This window comes from Chrysoperla carnea, chromosome 3 (assembly GCF_905475395.1).
Source record: "Chrysoperla carnea chromosome 3, inChrCarn1.1, whole genome shotgun sequence".
Taxonomy (NCBI): Eukaryota; Metazoa; Arthropoda; class Insecta; order Neuroptera; family Chrysopidae; genus Chrysoperla; species Chrysoperla carnea.
Window position 1 is genome coordinate 62,057,980 of NC_058339.1, and position 18,881 is coordinate 62,076,860.

At 28.9% G+C, this 18,881-nt stretch overlaps 1 protein-coding gene across 1 annotated transcript in view; it reads left to right on the forward strand.

The window, feature by feature from the left end:
- LOC123294793 overlaps positions 1-18,881 on the forward strand; it is a 237,369-nt gene that overhangs the window by 146,040 nt on the left and 72,448 nt on the right. Inside the window, exon 5 of the mRNA XM_044875943.1 lies at positions 12,168-12,185. Coding sequence (XP_044731878.1) covers positions 12,168-12,185 — 18 coding nt within the window. The remainder of the gene's footprint in view (positions 1-12,167; positions 12,186-18,881) is intronic.

An 18,881-nucleotide genomic window follows, 5' to 3' on the forward strand; every position in this document is an offset into this window, starting at 1 on the left:
GAAATCAAACGTGGTTTTTGTTCGCTTATCATTCGACAGAAAAAAAATTTAGTGTTATGTTTTGTCAATAGGGAAAAATGACATGATACTTGTATTTATAATAAAACAGTATTATATTTTTATCGATAATATAATATATCATTAAATGTTAATGATCAAATATCGAAAACATTAAAATATCACGTCACCATTTTCAAAATGAAAATAATAGACATAAGGTTATTTTTTTTATAAAAGTATTATTCGATTTGTACAAAAAAATTTGAAAAGTACATATTAAATATAATGATTGCTATTGTTTTATTCTAAATATTTCGAGAAAATTTTGGTATTATATTATATCCTCTTTAAATCCCTAATTCGAACAGTATTAGTGTAAAATGAGTTTGTAAATAAAAAAACACCATGTATATCTACGAAAATTTAGGAAATGTTACTCCTTGAAGTAAATATTTCTTGAGTCAAAGATCTCAATACTCAAGTCAAGGAAAGAGTTTTTCTCTTGAATCAAGAAAATGTTTACTGACGACTTCGGAAGAACATATTTTCTCGCAACTACTACTTCTTTCTTAGATTACATGTTGAAGAGAACATCTTCAGAGGGTAAGAGTTTTCCACGGGAGTGATGTAAAGTATATAAGGTTGGTGATCTATGTTACTTACTATGCTACTGCGCTTAATAAGGTCCAAATAAAAAACAAAAGTTAAGAAATATTTTTTGAAAACAAACTTCATCATGAAATTCCGCATTTATTTGTTAATAAAATCAATATAGAAATCAACAGGTTAAATTAAACTTCTTTTAATAAACAATCGTTTTTAAAAACCTCCAAAGTGAGCCTTCTTATAGAAACACTAGTGGACTCCACAGACGGTGTGGGAACGGAACGACGATTTGTTAAAACATATACTATGCTTAGTCTGCCCAGCTAAACCCCATCCCATTCCGATAAACCCAAATTTTAACACAAAATTTTTCCTCTTCAATTTCGGTGAACCATCTTGGGGGCCCGTGTGGTGGGTTTTTATATGAAATTTTCCCGGTAACAGTAACTACTTCTTTTAACGAAAAGCAACAAAGGATACAAATAATACTTATCTACTTTGTAATGTTCTTGAGCTTAAGGTAGTACCAGCATGAAATCACTTTTCGACAGATTTGGCCGAATTTTTTTTCTCGGGTTTATAATAGCTTTATTTATGAATTCCTAAAATTTCATAATTTTTGGCCGTTTAGATCGCGAGATATTTAAAGACAAAGTTCACGATTTTGAGGGTCATGTCCCATTTAAAGCATGTAAAATGTCCGGTCTCTCCAACTATTTTTTATGATATTATTATATATTGAAGAAAAAGTAGAAAAAAATGTTTATACAATAAAATTCTAAAAAAAAAATTTAGAAATTAATTTTCACTTTCGAGATATTAATTTTGACGTAAATTGATCGAAATTGGGACGTTGGCATAATTATTTCCCATTTTAAACGGTCAAAATTTCTGAAACTTTGGGAATTAATAGTAAGCATTATTAAATTCTTAAATTTAATTTTTCGTTAAATTCTGTCGAAAAAAAAATTGTACCATTGCTTTAACATAGAAACTGCAAATACCATGCTGGAAATACCTTAAGTAAGTTTTTATTTGCGAAACCTCGAAATGCACTTTGTTTTTCTAAAGAAACTCTACAAAGTTAGTACTTATGAGTTATGAATCGTAGGCAATGTGCTACGTGATTAACACTACATAGATCCTACCATGGTAGAATTAGACAAAGTATGGTCTTGCGCAGGTAGGGGTTGAGTGGGAGGATTCTCTCACTATCGGTAATCTCTCTTGCGGTAAAACGGTATCCAGTCACCGCCATATTGACTATTTGTTTACCTTCGAGTTGTCAAGTTGGTCAATGTTTTGTTTACATATTTTAATGTCGAGAACGTTTTTTTCATTATTAAATCAAGAATTGCTCATACAAACTTATTCACGTTTTTACAACAATGGGGTAGCGAGAACAAGCTAAGATGGCGTCGACTGGGTACGTGTGCGAACTGTATCAAAATTCATCCTCCATTGAATGATTGATTTATGGTACTAATTGAACAAGTATCAGATTGTGATAGTGGGCCATCTTTAGTGAAAGTACCTCATGACTATCAAAAAATCTTCTAAAATATAAAGACCCGTCCTGTGTTATTTGTTAAAATTTTAGTTTTAAAGGTGTCAAATTTTTGAGTAAGGGTGTGACATATTTAATTTACAAAAACAACATTAAATTGTTTATTTTTCCTACGCCTAAATAACAATTAGATAATAAATTTTATATGACTCTTCTATATTCATTATAATAATAATAATAATAATAATGTATAATGAAGTGAACCATGTTATATAATTAAAAGTATATAAAAACTCATGAGTTGCAAAACTCCGTCACTAAAGCTATATTTTACCCTCAATAGATGTTCTCCTTTTATTAAGGTAGTACGAGCTTCAAGACAAGTTTAGACTTGTGGTTGAAATTATTTATATCTTATTTTCAACTTTGATAATGAATTTTGATATGACTTCATGAATGTAGAGGAAAAATATTGTTATCGATCGCAATCACGATCGATACATTTGGTAGTCAGTTAATTTGAATCAGTACCCGCAGTTGTCAAGATTTGCTAGAATTGCCCCTGGCAGTAGCGTTTAAAGTGAAAGGCTATTTTCAGAAGCTGCTCTGGTATACAAAGCTCAGAGGAGTCGCCTCTTATTAACAAATGTGGAAAATTTGGTATTCATTCACAACAATTTGCCACTTTTTAATTTTGAGTACTAAAATAATTAATAAAACAAACATTCTTCTGTTTTCGAAATATCGAAAGCTAAATAACTATACAAACATTTTCAATTTTTATATTTTGAAAATTACTCCAGATATTGAAAAATTTTATTCTCACTTTTACTGTCTTATATTGTCAAGTAATAAAATTGAAAATATTTTAAATTTATTTATTTATTTAAAAAATGTCCCCCCCCCCAGCCCTCAAGTTTTCAGAATTGATTTAGATTAAGTCCAACTATATATAAAAAAAACCAAGCCTTTTATCTAAAATGGGTCTGGCGCTCGTACATCCTTAAAAGGAGGTATTTATCTTTTTTTTTATTATTTAATACTTTAAAAAGAAGTAAGAAAGGGAGCTGGGTAATTAATACTACTAAGAAACACATCTCTTGCTATAACTGAGAATTTCAAATTCCCAACCCTTTAATTAGATTTCGAAGGGCTATAGGATTGAGCAAAACTGTGATTATGTTGAAAAAAGATTTTCCCTTCAGAATCTCCTTAAAATTGTCGAAATCAATTGCATCTTTTATAACATCACACCCGCTTCTGTTGACTTTTGATGCAAAACGTTTCGACTGAAACAAGTCTATATTTTCGAGGAAAATTCGACTAAAAAAGTGTGTTGACATTCTTTTACACCCATATTATTATTTAAACTATGTAGTATTTTCATTCCTGATTTTAGTTGGTGGTAATTAAATATCTAATTGGCAGAGTACTAAATAAACAGTTATCACACCCACCACTGTATCACACATCTAGATAGCTATATCTACCTTCACACATGCATATGGTTGACCTAACATAATATAATTTATATTGATTCTATTATATTCAACTACAGAATCTTTAATTTTAAGGTATGTCTAACGATATGAGACTAAGAGAAGTTTTGCTTAAAACATTTCAAAGAGGTAGTTTTCAATGTCAAAAAGTTGTAAAAAAATTATAGTATTGACTGGCTTTATTAGCAGCTATAAATTTTCAATGTTGTCAATATTTAACAGATAAAAGATAGGAATCCATACTATTAAGAAGAACATTTTTGAACATTTTTAGTTCGCGTTTTTGCTACTGACAGTAACTTTGAAAATAAAACTAGGAATATTTGAATAAACAAATTAGGGATACTTTGAGTCTAAATCGGCTTTAATTGAAAGTTTAGTTTACTAAAAAAACAATCAACAAGAATTACTTTTTTGCGAACTAAATATAATCCTGATATCTTATCCCTTTTTCTGCGCTAACAATCGTTATATTGGCTGTTTACGAGAGACACACTTAGATAATAAGGGTCTCAATTATTAACTCTACCTCCTCAATTATTTTGAGAGACTGGGAGCACTTTTTTCATGCATATACCATTTTCATGCATTTACCATGCACTGCACCAGCTTATCAAAACCGTCAATTAAATTGATTCCCAGCTGAAAAGAGGAATGATATATGTTTCACTAGTCTATGTATATGTGTGTCTGTCTGTGGCAATGTAGTTCTCTGTCTGTCTGTGGCCTTATAAGTGATGAACTGATTTTGATGTTTGTTTTTGTTTGAAAGATCATTTGATCTTGAGCGTTCTTAAATATGTTTCAAGTGCGAGTTTAAGGCTCCGGTGGCAACTTGAAAAGAGATAATGCTTTGAAAAGATGAGAAAAGTTAAGTTTATTTTCGATTTTCAAAACGGTAAGCAAATTACAAAAAAAATCGACAAACTTTTATATCTAATTTCGATAAAACTCTGTGCATTCAATAATTTTGACTCAAAAAATACAAAAGAGGGCCAATTTCATGATTCTGCAACACTTAGACGAAATGAACTTGCAACTTTGTTTAAAAATTAACTCAAGTTCAGTTTAGTTAATACAGTTTATTTCGTTAATTCAAAAAACACATTTGGAAGACCTTGTATATATTATGCTCGAGAAATACAAAAAAAATAATAAATTTTTTTAACATTTTTACATGAAGCATAAAAAGCATAAAAGTAATGAATTGAAGACCTTGTATTCATAAAAGAGTGTACATATTTGTTTGCATCGAGTTCGTAAAATGTGAGAGAATTGAATTTCTGTTTTTAATAGCATCAATGTGGTGTATAAATGACATGATTTTATGTTTGTGAAATAATCATAAAATTTGTACCATAATATAAAAAGACATTGTGAATGTATATGTTGTGTTATGTGTTGTTATTTAACATAATAAAATTATAAATGCGAGAATTTACTGTTTTTGCCATTATTAAAACAAATTTTATAATTTATTATCAAATAATGATTTATTTTAACCACTAAATACAGAGCATAAATGTTATTATTATTATCATTATTTTCGTTTGAACATCAAAATGTTTTCAACTTTATAATTGAATCTGATTTTCATTTTGTATTGACTTGCAGGTATAATAAAATCATTTATTGCAAACCAATCCCTAGCTTGAATAATGGCTTGAGGCTGTAATATGGACTTCATTCATATCAAATGAGAGAATCAATCCACAAAATATGTTTTATTTATTTCGATAAATCTCATTCCGTTTACTTCGAAAAATATTGGTTTAAGGTTCTACGGTTTTAGATGGATTCTAACCATTGATGAAAGAGTTGTCCAACGACCCAATTTATTTTTAACCGACTTCAAACAAAAATAAAAGAGGTTCTCAATTCGGCTGTATTTTTTTTTTAATGTTTGTTACCTCAGAACTTTCGACTAAGTGAACCGATTTTGATGATTCTTTATCTATTTTAAAGGTGGTATTTAAAAGGGCTCTTCATTTTCCCGTATGGTCCCATTTAATTTTGGTCCAGTTCTGACAACAGCATCCATGAGAAAACCATAAAAGTCTTAAATTTGTATTAAGTATGCACGACAAGAGGACGAATAACTAATAAATATCACGCCAACCGATTTCGATGATTTTTAGTGACAAATTAGTTGGTGTTCTTCAGATTCAATAAAAATAAAAAAATAAAAAAGACTTTTAACACAAAGAAAACCGACTTCAAAAGAAAAACTTTTCCAAAACAAATTAATATGCACTAAACAGTAAAAAATTATAGATTATAGAATGTAGTTAAAATTATTGTTATTTTTGCAGTCGGAGCCAAGCTAATGTAGCAAACTGTTCTGTCAGAGTTGTTTTCTTGACTGACATCGACTCCAAAAACAACAATAATTTAACTACATTATATTATTGTTAATTTTTACTTTCTAGTGCATATTAATTTGTTTGGGAAAATTCTTTTGAAGTCGGTTTTCTTTTTGTTAAAAGTTTTTTTTTTTTGGGCAAGAGAATTGTCAGTCAGCAATGCCGATTTAGGCACCCGTTATTAACAAGGACTCATATCATTCCACAAATAACCACAGAAGTGTGAAAATCGTATAATTATGATAAATGTTTTTTATTAAAATGTTTTCAAACATTCCTTTTAAATTGTATAGTATTGCTCAATGGTCCTTACATGTTTAATTTATTATGTATGGAAAGGTTAAAACCAATTCAACCGAGGACCTAGTAAACTCATAGGAATAATATAAGGAATAAAACAAAAAGAAAATCTGTAATGGAACTATTGAAAAAAGTAAACCATAAACCATTCCAATCAAATACATCGACTCTTTGATTTTGTAATCATATTTTGTAGATAATTGATAAATAATTTCTCAATTGCATTATTATTTCTATACATTGTCAACAATATTATATCATACTAGATAAATTTTAATCAATTAAAGTATTATTGTATTTATTTATGTATTTAAGCAATAATTGACATTCACCTACTTAAGTTAATTCCTGTATGTAAAGCGCACTTAGAAACAAAAATCACGTGATTAAAAATGACTTGTAACTTTGATCAATTTTTTAGAGAATAAAATGTCAAAACACGCTAAGGGAAACAAAAGACTCTAAAACTTGCATGTTTTTATAAACAAGTTGTCTTCCATTTGAGATTAGAGAATTCTGATTTTTTCACTCGATATTTCAGTGGAACTTTCATGAGAGATTCATACTACCAAATGCGAAACTCTGATGTTAGGGAAAAAGAAGGTTTGGGGTGAGATTTGCTTTTAACAATACTCATTTGAACTCATTTGCATGCCTGGGTAAAGGAAAATCAATAATTTTAAGTGAACGTAAAGATATAAACAGCTTTATGCTATATTTTTATAACTTTTAAAAATTTGTTTTCTTTACATCCCCTCCCATGCAACAACAGAGATTTGAAACGGAAAAAGTAATTTTTTAGAAGAATGTAGACCTTTGAAAAAATTTGACAGTACACTCTAATTTTTTTTAACAGAAATTAATCAAATAAATAGATTAAGTTTTAATCTGTAGGTCAATTATCACTCGTAATTGGATGTATGTAATTACTTAATTACTTGAAAAAATCAATAATGATGTTTTAACTCACTATATTAAGTGACTTCTATTTTTACTTAATAGATATTTAATTTATAAAAGTAGTTTTTTACTTTTTAATTTATAGAAGGGTGGGCAGTATAATCAAAACTATACGCGGCCATTTCAACATTTTCTACTCACAACATGTTAAAATTCGTTTTAATGATTAATTATATTTAAACTGTTCGTCATATTTTTTCAAAAAATTATTTCATAAACGCATGAGTTAGCAATTAAATAACAAATCAAAAATTCAATTTTTTGTCTTTACAATTCTTTACTGTCCGATAAGCCCACGCTTGGTCTCAGGTTTAACATAAACGACTTACCGAAAATTTAACGAATTTTGTTTCTAAATAATTAATGTCTCGTACTTGCGCCAGTATTGACTAAATACTTGTACTTCTTGTACAGAGCTACTTGTATGAATAAGACATGAATAACTTAGATGAGAATGTAATTAGCATCGGTAGGTGAGTAGGTACCTGTAGACTCTAGAGTAATAATCAAAATGCACCATAATATATTTACAACCTATTATAATTCTACAGCCAGACTTCGTATTTGACGGGCATTTTAGAACCACTTCAAATTTTGAGTGTTTTTAACCCAACTGTAATAAAATAATTTTAATAATAAATTAAAATATAATAATATTAAATTTAAAATTTAAAGACATCTCTGACATAAAATCAGGCTTGATCGATTCGTTCGTGTCTTCGTAGCTACTAAACGGATGAACCGATTTTGATGTTTCTGTTGTTGTTGAAAGATAATTTGATTGAGAGTGTTCTAAGCCTTGTTTCAAGCCCCTTGAAGATTATGTTTTATAGTTTTTTTCGGGAACGGAGACCTAAACTTGCGCTTGAAACATTGCCAAAAGCACTCTCTATCAAACATCCTTTCAAACAATTTAAAAAATCAATTTGATTCATCCATTTAGGCGCGGCATTATTCAAACAAGATCATATTTTTCTTATCAAACCTTCACACGCGATATGTTTAATATCTCTTGTCATATTCACAAATTATACCATTAACACATTTTACGGATTTAATAACAAATAGAAAAAAAATTTACATACAGTAGTCGAGAGTCGATCACGGATCCTCTAGACCAGGCATGGGCGAGTTATTTTAAGTCGAACTCACTGTGTGTCATTATCCAAGTCCGCATTGCTCTTAGAGGAAGAAACGAGACTGGCAATACGACTCTTCTACCTATCTCAGTTTCTCGAATAGAAATGAGATAGGTAGAAAAAAATTGGTTCTCTCTGTTTTACTCGTATTTTTGGTTGTCACTGGTTAGGTTATCACTGTCTTACTCGTATGTTTGTTACAGAAATCCCAGGGACTTCTCTATGCCTCCTTTGCCCATGCCTGCTCTAGACGCTGGTCCAGTGCGTTCTATGCCTAGAGCAGAGAGACAACGCTCTAGACTAGACTTCCAGGCGACCCAAGGTACATTCCCGACTTCGATTTAATTTTTGAGTTTCTTCCTTCTTCTTTAAATGAAAATACTTAATATTCGTTTGTGCGTTAATTAATTTGTTTTAATTAGAAGATAATGGATTAAAAAGAGGATAATTTCATACATAAAACAAAGCGAGATTTGCCATGCAATTCATTAATTTTCACGGTCTCCTGAAAAGGACGCCTGTGAAATTATTTGACAATTTGACATTGGGTTCTCAAATATCTACCCGTTTTGAAATGATTTTAAAATACGACACTGGTGCTAGTCCTACTTTATACAGTTGTACCTAGGACTACCTACAGGTATAGTTATGCATATACACAATATATGTATATATAATAATTCATTGACAAATTGTATTAATTTAATTAAAAGGACAATAATAATATTAATAATAATCCTGTAAGACATAAACACAATTAAATGTAATTATAATGCATATCATATAATAGGAGGAATGAAGCCGATAATCCGATTATGTAATGTTATGTGTATGTACCTATGTATGTATGTAGGTATGTATGTAGGGGAAAGTGTAATGCCTATAATCAAAATTTATATTTTGCAGTTTTTACAATCATTCTTTAAAATGGAAATTTTATCTTTTTATATAGCACTGTTGTTTCTCAACCTTCTTTTTTTTTTGTTGAGAATTTTAATAATAAACAATCTTCGACATAAGCGCATAGTACAACATAAAAAACCATGGTGCAACATTACGTGTGCCTTAGATCACAGTTTTATAGTAATACTAGATTGATATCCGCCCGCTTAACTGGGCTTAAAAGTAAAAACCACCGCTTTATTGCCTCCACCCTCTCTTGATTTACACATTTTTCAATTTTAATAATGTAAAATAGTCATAATAAATTATTGAGTATATCAGAATAGTTGGCCATGATTTGTTTGACATTTACTATTTTAAATTTTTACGGAATTCTTTAATTTATGATTCAAAATGATGATCATAGATCTGCTCCATCTATAATCATCAGTTTGAACCTTAAATTAAAGATTTCTGTAAAAATTAAAAAAATGGTAAATGACAAATTAAATTTTTTTTCTTTTTTTTTAATATATCTTTATAAATTATAGTTCATGTGTTATTCTGATATATCAGCTATATTGCTGTAGAGTTTCATTAAAAACCATTCGCTAGTTTTAGCGCGAAAGCGTAACAAACAAACAAACAAACATGCTTACTTTCATATTTATAATATATAGGGATAGGCATAATAACTTACTCAACAGTCATCAACGATTATAGTCTACAGTATAGAGAGGGGGTATAGTTTTGTGATTGATACACTAACGAAACTTCGTGAGTGGCTTAATTTCAGTGTCACCTACAACATTCACATTTACGAAAACTTTGAATTTGGTGCGTTTTCAATATGGGGAAGACGTAAAAATGTCAATTAAACGACCTTTTGAAAAAATATGAACAACCATTTGCTTTTTCTTGAATGCAAGATATATGAATATAATAACTCTAATAGGTTTGGTGTGACCCCCACCCCCAACTTGTCGGAAAAACGAGGGTATGAAAATATATGATCAACCGGCCAATTTTTACACCATTTTGTAATAAATATAAGTAAAATTAAATGTACATACTGGCCTACATATTTCATGAGCCGTTTTCTCAGACCTACGCCTTAAACATGTCAGTTTAACGATTATATGTTTTAATATGCTAACGCCCAAATTTCAAGATGAAGACACTCACGAAGTTTCTTGAGTGTGTTAGTCACGAAATCATACCCCCCTTTGTACTGTAGACTATTAATATTTTGTATGATTTATAAAACAATACGAATTGACCAACTTGTAGATATAATATTTGTTTGCATCTTTCGCAAAAACAATTTTATTTTCAGTTTATTCTAAAATGGCATTGACAATCATTCTTCAGCCTACCTGAATTTTGATAAAGTACCCTCATCCCAATACAAGTTTTGCTCAGTTAATATTTTTCCTGAAACAAAGAATGATTCAAGGGTCATTTGACTCCAGGACCTAGTCTAGGTACTACATATTACCTTATGTGTGTGTGGGTATGTTATATTATGTTATTTCATACCTTAATAGATTTACAACATACATTTAATAATTATAATCCATCCATACCTGTAGTTATGTATCAAGCACAATATACTTATAATACGATTTTAACACGTTTTCTCTAGTAAAGTTTACGGCAGATTAAAGGAAAAACGATTGTATTTAATAACATATGCCTAAGGATAGTTAAACCATTGTTATAACATAAAGTGAAGCTAGTATGACCGTGCTAGATCAGTAATTTAATAGAACCTTAGAAAAACCATTGTTCAACTTATAGAAGATAAATATTCAAAACTTTATTAAGCTGAGGAATTTTTTTTCCCACGTACAATCAAAGGCATATGAATGTTTCGGCTATAAAAACATCTGATAAAACAAAAATATCAGTTAAAAACATTCTGTAATCAAAGCTCCTCGGATACTAAAGCTTACACTCTCCATGAAAAGAACAGACGATAATCCGAGAAACTTCATATAATTTAAAAACTAATATTCTAAGTAAATTCAATTTTTATATCTGTCTCATTATAATATAGAAAAAGACTCTGAGCAAACACATATTTTACTATTTAAATCGGTGGTTTTTCAGTATCGATTTGTAAAACGAAAATTTTAATTAGGTGCAAAAAATTAATTAATTATTTAATTAGGTATTTAAATACTAATATAATTTAACTGTAAATCATAGTAATAATAAGAATATTAAGGAATGTAATTTTTGTTAGGCTAATCAAGACCCAAAACGCTTATTGAGGGACAAAATAGCCCACTAATATAGCATGAAGCTTTGCCAACACAAATATATCACACCTCGAAATTTCTTTCGTGACTTTCATAATATTCGAACAGAATGCATTGTATCGATAAATAAAAACCTTGACACGTTCGAAACATTCGATTAGTCAATTCACCTAGCAATTGGGTCCTGCTAGTGCTGAAACTTTTTAATAATTATCCTGTGTATTTAATTAAAAAGTTTTTTTATTAGTCCCACAATACACATTTCGCTATATGGATGTTTCAAAAAATATACAACGAACTAATGGTCGCCTGTTCCTAAGCCACTGGCCGTTTTCGGTCTTTGATCCTAACAAATCCATAATATAAATTTTATATACTTAATACATTTTATACCAAACATTGATTTGTTCATTTTATATCCATTCATCCATCCACTTATATGTTTAAAGTTTATAATTACAAAGTTTATAGTTACAGAACTATAACATAACTTAATATATACGATTTATAATATAGTTTAAAAAACATGTAGATTGTAGATATATATATTAAAAACTTGTATGTTTATTTTCTTATAAATTATTGAACTGTTAATATTTTATATAAACAATTTTATTAATACAAATTCTTTTTTTATTTTGTTACAGGGATTATTATTATGATAGGTAAGTTTCAGTTTTCATTTATATTAAAACTTTTATTCTAATTGTGTTTTTATTTTAATAACAGAATCAAATACAGGCAAAGTAAACCACATAAGTGTAAACAGGAGTGTAATTAACTTTTTTCCTTCTTTTAAAAAAAAATTATTTTTGACTACACAATGTCACAACTTTCTTTCGTTTGAGCGAAGTTATTAACTTCCCTGTGGGATAAGTATTGTAATGGGTCCGATTTTTCAAATTGAAAATTTAGACATATCTTCACGTTTCAAGGCCTTTAGAGTCGAATAGTATGGTTTTTAAAAGGATGTCCGTGTGTGCACATGTATGTATGTATGTATGTTCGGATTCAATTTTATGCTCGCATATCTCGAGAACAAATGATGGTATTGACATGGCACCAGTTTCATTTAACGCAAAATTATGTAACTTAGACCTGATTAGGTTTTGAGAAAAATCGATCAAGCCGTTTTTTGTACCGAATGAAAAATTGTATAATTGTCATTATTATCACTTATCATTTATAAAGTTTTAACGTCATCGGCGGTGCAGGGGGCGAAGCCCCGCTGGTATACCAAGGGGCAAAGCCCTTGGTGTTGCAAGGAACAAAGCCTCCGCGGGTGGGTCCGGAGGCGAAGCCCCCTGAAATGAAAAAAAAATTATTTACAAATAAATAATAAAATCGATATAAAATAATTTCACTGATATAAAATCTTTCCACTGGGAAGTTAGTCGTGTGGACCTTTCGGGTCGCACCTAGACCGCTTTTTTCAATTTTTTTTTAACCATTTTAATAGGAGGGTATTTTTACCTGCCCTGGGTAACTACAGAAATTTTTCTTATTCCACTGTACCTGGGTGTGAAAAATGAAAATTGGGAAAATTAACCGGATTTAAAAGAAATAAAAGTACCCAGGTAAAATATGAATACCTTCAACATATCCAAATTTCAAATCGATAGAGTAAAGTAAATCGCAGTGCTTGAAATTCAACTGTAACTTTAACCATTCTTATCTAACCATTCTTATTCAATATCAAGTTTCAAGCCAATCAAAAATTTGTACATAATAGCCTTAATAGGACTTTTCTTATAATTGACATAATGAACTGTATAATTTTGGAAAGTTTGTCAAAAAATGGCTTTTTCATAACAACCTTAATATAACGTATGTAATCTTCTTTATATTTTAGTGAGAAGTTGGGATCGTGTATAAAAATTTGTTTAATTTGTCAGTAGAATCAGTTTTATATCTCCTTGGAAGTTTTAAAAATTGAACGGTTCTAAACAAAAAAGTTGATTTGTGTTTCTTTGATTTGCTCACAGATATAATTAAGTAATTATACAATGATTGAGGTGGTAGAAGCGCAAGAGCAAGTTTAGACTTGTGGTTGAAATTATTTGAACCTTATTTTCAACTATGATGATCAATTTTGTTATAACTTCATGAATGTAGACGAAAAATATGAATACAATTTCGATATCTGTCTTGGTTTTCGAAATATCAAAAGCTAAATAATTAAAAAAATTTCAATTTTCTATATTTTGAAAATTACTCCGGATATCGAAAAATTTAATTCTTACTTTTCGTCTTATATTGTTTTTAAGTTATAAACATAATTAGCCATTAAAATTGTAAGCATATATTTGTTTAAATTTGTGTTTCCACCACCGAATTCATAAATCCTTAATCATGATAGCTTGTTTGAGCTGAGAAAGGGTTTTTTTGGTATTCAATTATATATTAAGGTTTGAACTTTAATTACCGTTTTCCCATAAGACCAATGTTAAATATGCCTACTTTTGAAGTTATTTATCTAAATTCAAATTTTAAAAACTAAACCTTTCATGCAAAAGTACTCTAGCGCTCGCACATCCTTAAATGTATCCATCATCGGTTAATGATATATTTATATTAAAAACCAGTGATGCATTACCGTTGCTATTATATTATCCTTACCGTCATTTGACTATCATTACATTCATAAAAGATTCATCATTGTCTATCACTACTAGTGTGGCTCATTATAGCAAGTGATATGAACAACACAGCACAATTATATGCAAACATGTTTTTACTTGTTAAATGTTAATGAATATACAAGCATAACATACAATTTGTGTATAATTTGTGCATTGAAAAGCAAAAACATTAAATACGAAATTGAATCATTATATAATTTATATTACTTTATTACATATACTATACCGATACACACATTGCGATAGTGTACTGATGATTGTGTGCAGAAGCGTTATGTAATTATATTTAAAAATGAGTACAACTGTATAATTATAAAATGTATGTGTAAAAATAGAATTTTGGTGAGACAATCATTTTGGTTGTTTATGCCTCAAAAAATATAAAAACACTAAAAGCTCTCGGTATAGCTGCGAACTTCTATGCCTTTGTATCAATTATATCGCACTCACCTTCATAGAGAATTTCGAGCGATACAATGGAAAATAGTCGATTAATGTTCAAAATGAATCGCCCCAATTTTGTATTTTCTTAGTTAAAATAATTAAAATAATAATTGTGATTTTTTCAAATGGCTTCAGAAAAATTGAAAAAAAAAAAAAAACATTTTTTCATATCAAATTTTGATCGATATGTTACGGTTTATTAAACGGGTCCTGCGGACCCAAAACCGATTGGCCCACATTGCTCATTTACTAACTCAAACTCGTCCTGGAAAAACAATAAAAATATCAGCTTGATATCTATTTTCGTTTTTGAGTTATGATGGCGGACAAACAGGCGGACATACGGGAATAGGCTTACTAGATTATTTTAAACACCAATACAAAATATTGTATGTATCATCAATATTTCTAAGCATAATTATTTACAATGAAGATTCTGGTTTTGGTGTAGAAAAAAGGTTCAAATGTTATCCTTTTTTCACAGCGTATATATTTTTCAATCGTGATTTAATAGGTAGAAGCAGAAAGACTAAAAATTACAATTAATAAAGTGTGTTTTTTTTAAATATTTAACAAAATTTGGGGGAGGGGTGTTGTATATAAAAGTAACCGTGTATTTCGTGGAGTTAGTTTTAATTAACAATTTTTCATTAACGAAATACCCATGTGTAGTTTTGTAAGCGATCTCTCAATTGCAATGAAAACTTTTAGACAGTATTCTTACAAAAGTCTAAACACATACAACTTTGTATATTTATGAAAATATTTGCAGTTAAAGTTTTTCTCCTAAGGAAATCCTCAAATTTTGTATGTTTCAGCCCTGTTACAGGTGACAGCTTTTTTTATTGGATTGGATTTTATTCATCAAACGGTGTAATATAATTAGGTTGTCACTACTTTCAGCTTATTTGTAAAATGACTGTAGTAATACTATTTATATTACAGTTATGTTTGTACATGAGTTAGTTACTTGAAATCAAAGTGATTAACTAATATCGTTTTTAAATTTTTCAAACTAAATCTTTTCGATTTTTCTAAGAAGATTAAAGAATACTTTTCGATGATATTTTTAATTATTATTCACGTAAAATATTAATGACTATTACAATTTTCATAGCGATTATTATAGAAGATATTATCATTTTCTTGATCTTTGAGTCCTAATTACCTCAAAAAAATCTATACACGACTCACAAATCTGATTAATTTTCTAAATCGACAAGTTTCCGAGGTATCAATGGAAGATATTACTTTGGAACACCACTGCTTCCATGTATACGATTTTAGCCTAGTAGTCAAAAAGACCGTTTTCTTATTATTTTTTTTGGGTCAAAGTAAGTCAAGAAATTGAATTTTATCTTAATCAAAGACAAAATAATTTCCTTGATTTTTTTCTATATTCAAATGAAATTTGGTGTATTTTGGTAGATCTGACCCATTATATACAAAAAAAAAATGGGCATAATTAACGCCTGGGAAAGTAAAATTTTAATATTACATAAAATCCTTTCCGAAAAACATTTATTTTGCAGAAATCCTATGTCAAGTCAAGTCATGAAATCGATACCATCAAAAAAATGATCAAATAAGCTGAATTTTTTTATTTTTAGTCTAATAGCAATCGGCCAAACTTAATTTTATTTTTATTTTGGTTTACATTCACTTTTATACACGTTGTACATAATATTATATCTATGATATTGAATTGAATTGAACAACGAACGAACTGAACATCGGAATCTAACGATGAGTAACGCCTGTTCATTTTACATGTCGTATTAATTAAAACCAACAAATTGGAATAGTATCACCCCATCAAAGTCGTATTATAGGTAGTCATTTTACATACACATGAAATGTACAGAAAGTTTGCTAAATACGGAGAATGGAAATGACATATAAACATAAATAAATATGGACAAAGGAAATCTAAAAGTAATAATTTATAATAAAAAGTATTCATTTATAATAAGAACAGTAAAATGTTGCATACAAAACCAAATATATAGTTGAAAATATTATAGTTTTCATTCGCTTTGAGAAAGTTTAGAAAAACTCTTGCTAAAAACGGAGAGCCTAAGATGAAATTTTAAAACATTGGTTGAACAAATCTTAAAATTTGCTTTATCATATCTATAATCTAACAAGAAGCAATTTCCAGCTCAAATTAGTAATTATTATTTTGTTGACGTTTTCCTATAAAGTTTCTTCCATGTTTACTTGAAATCACGACCTTATAATTGCACAGATTTTCTAATATAATGCAACTCAAATTGTTTTCATAAATTGAAGTCAAATTTTTGTTGTGACAATTGAGCTACTAGGGTTGGTGAGGAAAGCTTACTCAATAATAAAACCGTGACAAACAGAACCGAAATGAAATTCACGAGAATGTATCGATATGGAACCGATAATTCAAACATAAAATAATAATCGTTTCTAGAACTAGTAAATATTTCCATAATATTTAATGAACTTTAATCTTTAGAATATATGCAACAAATAAATATGTTTTTATACGGTAATATGAGCAACATCCTTTTGTATATGCTTTCGTGCTTTCATAGTGTTTTTATACATATTATGTTTGTCACTATATTTTGTAGTTTGATACATCTACACATATTGTGTAAAAAGCTATCTATGAAAACTAATAATTATGAGTCCTAGCCTAGATAAAAAAAAACGTGTGAACCCATGTTTTTGTAACTAAATATTTTCCTAGCTGCATGGAATAATAAAGATATACATATTTTTTTTTAATGACTTGTATTAATCAAAAAAGGTCGGTTTCTTGTTTATAGCCATGTGGAATTATTTTTAGAGTTCATAGTGTAAAATAACTGCATGTTTATCGACTGTACTAATTAAATTTTTTTTTTGTGAATCACATTTATATTTTGAAAATAAATGAAAAAATATATTTTATTAAAATGTTTATTTTAAAACAAGTTTTTGTATTAAATTATTACTAATTGCAAACCTTAACTAGATTATATATTTTGAAAATAAGTGTGGATAAGTATAAATAATTATAATTTTGTGTTGTTGGAGTGGATGCATAACAAATTTTAAAAAAGGATATTAAACTTGTATAAAAGTGTTCTACAAACAATTACCATTTAAAAATAGCTATAAAACATAGCCCTGCCAATTTCAGCTAGCGTGTAAGTTATGCTAGTGTCCTTCTTGGTGTGTCAACTTTCTAGCCTTTTTTTTTTCTATTTTTAACACATTTTTGTTAGCTTGGTATATATCTATGTATTTATTTAACGGAATTAAAACTTCCCATACTTATTCAGGACCGATGTGCAATACAGTAACAATATCATAGTTTGTCCCATTATCCTGAGCATAATCTTAAGGATTAACGACACCCCCAAAAAAATATTTGATGGTGGAAGCGCAGATAACATTCCATATAATATAAAAATAATAATAAAAAACTAAAAAGTAGAAAAAAGAATAGTTTAAAAACCATGTTTTGTAACTAGGTGAACTGAAAATAATAAAAAAGCGCGGAGTGATTTTAAAGATATTTTATTATTACTTTTTCCAATATCTGTCAATAAAATATTTACAATAACTGAAAGCAAGTATCTCATGCTTTTTAGCATAAAATGACTCTATTTTTTACCCGACTTCAAATTCAAAAAAGGTGGAGATTCTCAATTCGGCTGTATTTTTTTAATGTTTGTTTCCTCAGAACTTTTGACTGGGTGAACCGATTTTGATTGTTCTTTTTCTATTTGAAAGATGATGCTTTCCTTGTCGTCCCATTTCATGAGAAAACTATATAAGTCTTAAATTTGCATTAAGTATGTGTACGACAAATGGACGAATATTACGCTAACCGAATTCGATGCTTATTTTTGAATTTATGCCATTTTGTTCTTCAAAAAACATATATTTTGGAAGTTTCTGAAGATTTTTCCTGTGTTTACAGTCCCTCCAAATTGAGTTGCAGGCTTAAAAATGTATTTGTACTTTGCATTAGTGGTAGGAAATTGCCTCAATGAGATATCAACCCTTTAAATCTTTTTATAATCTTATTATCAATATTACATGTTTTCAATAAAATCCCTTTTCATCAACAAGCATTTAAAAATAATCAGCAAGTTATCACTGAAAATAAGCAATGAAATTCTACTGCAGCGATGAAACACTATTCTAATTTCTTATTAATTTTTCTGCATTTTACCAAAAATATCATGTACTGCAGTGTACCAGAGTTCATAAAGTATGAACTTGGCCATTATTATGAGAAATATAATA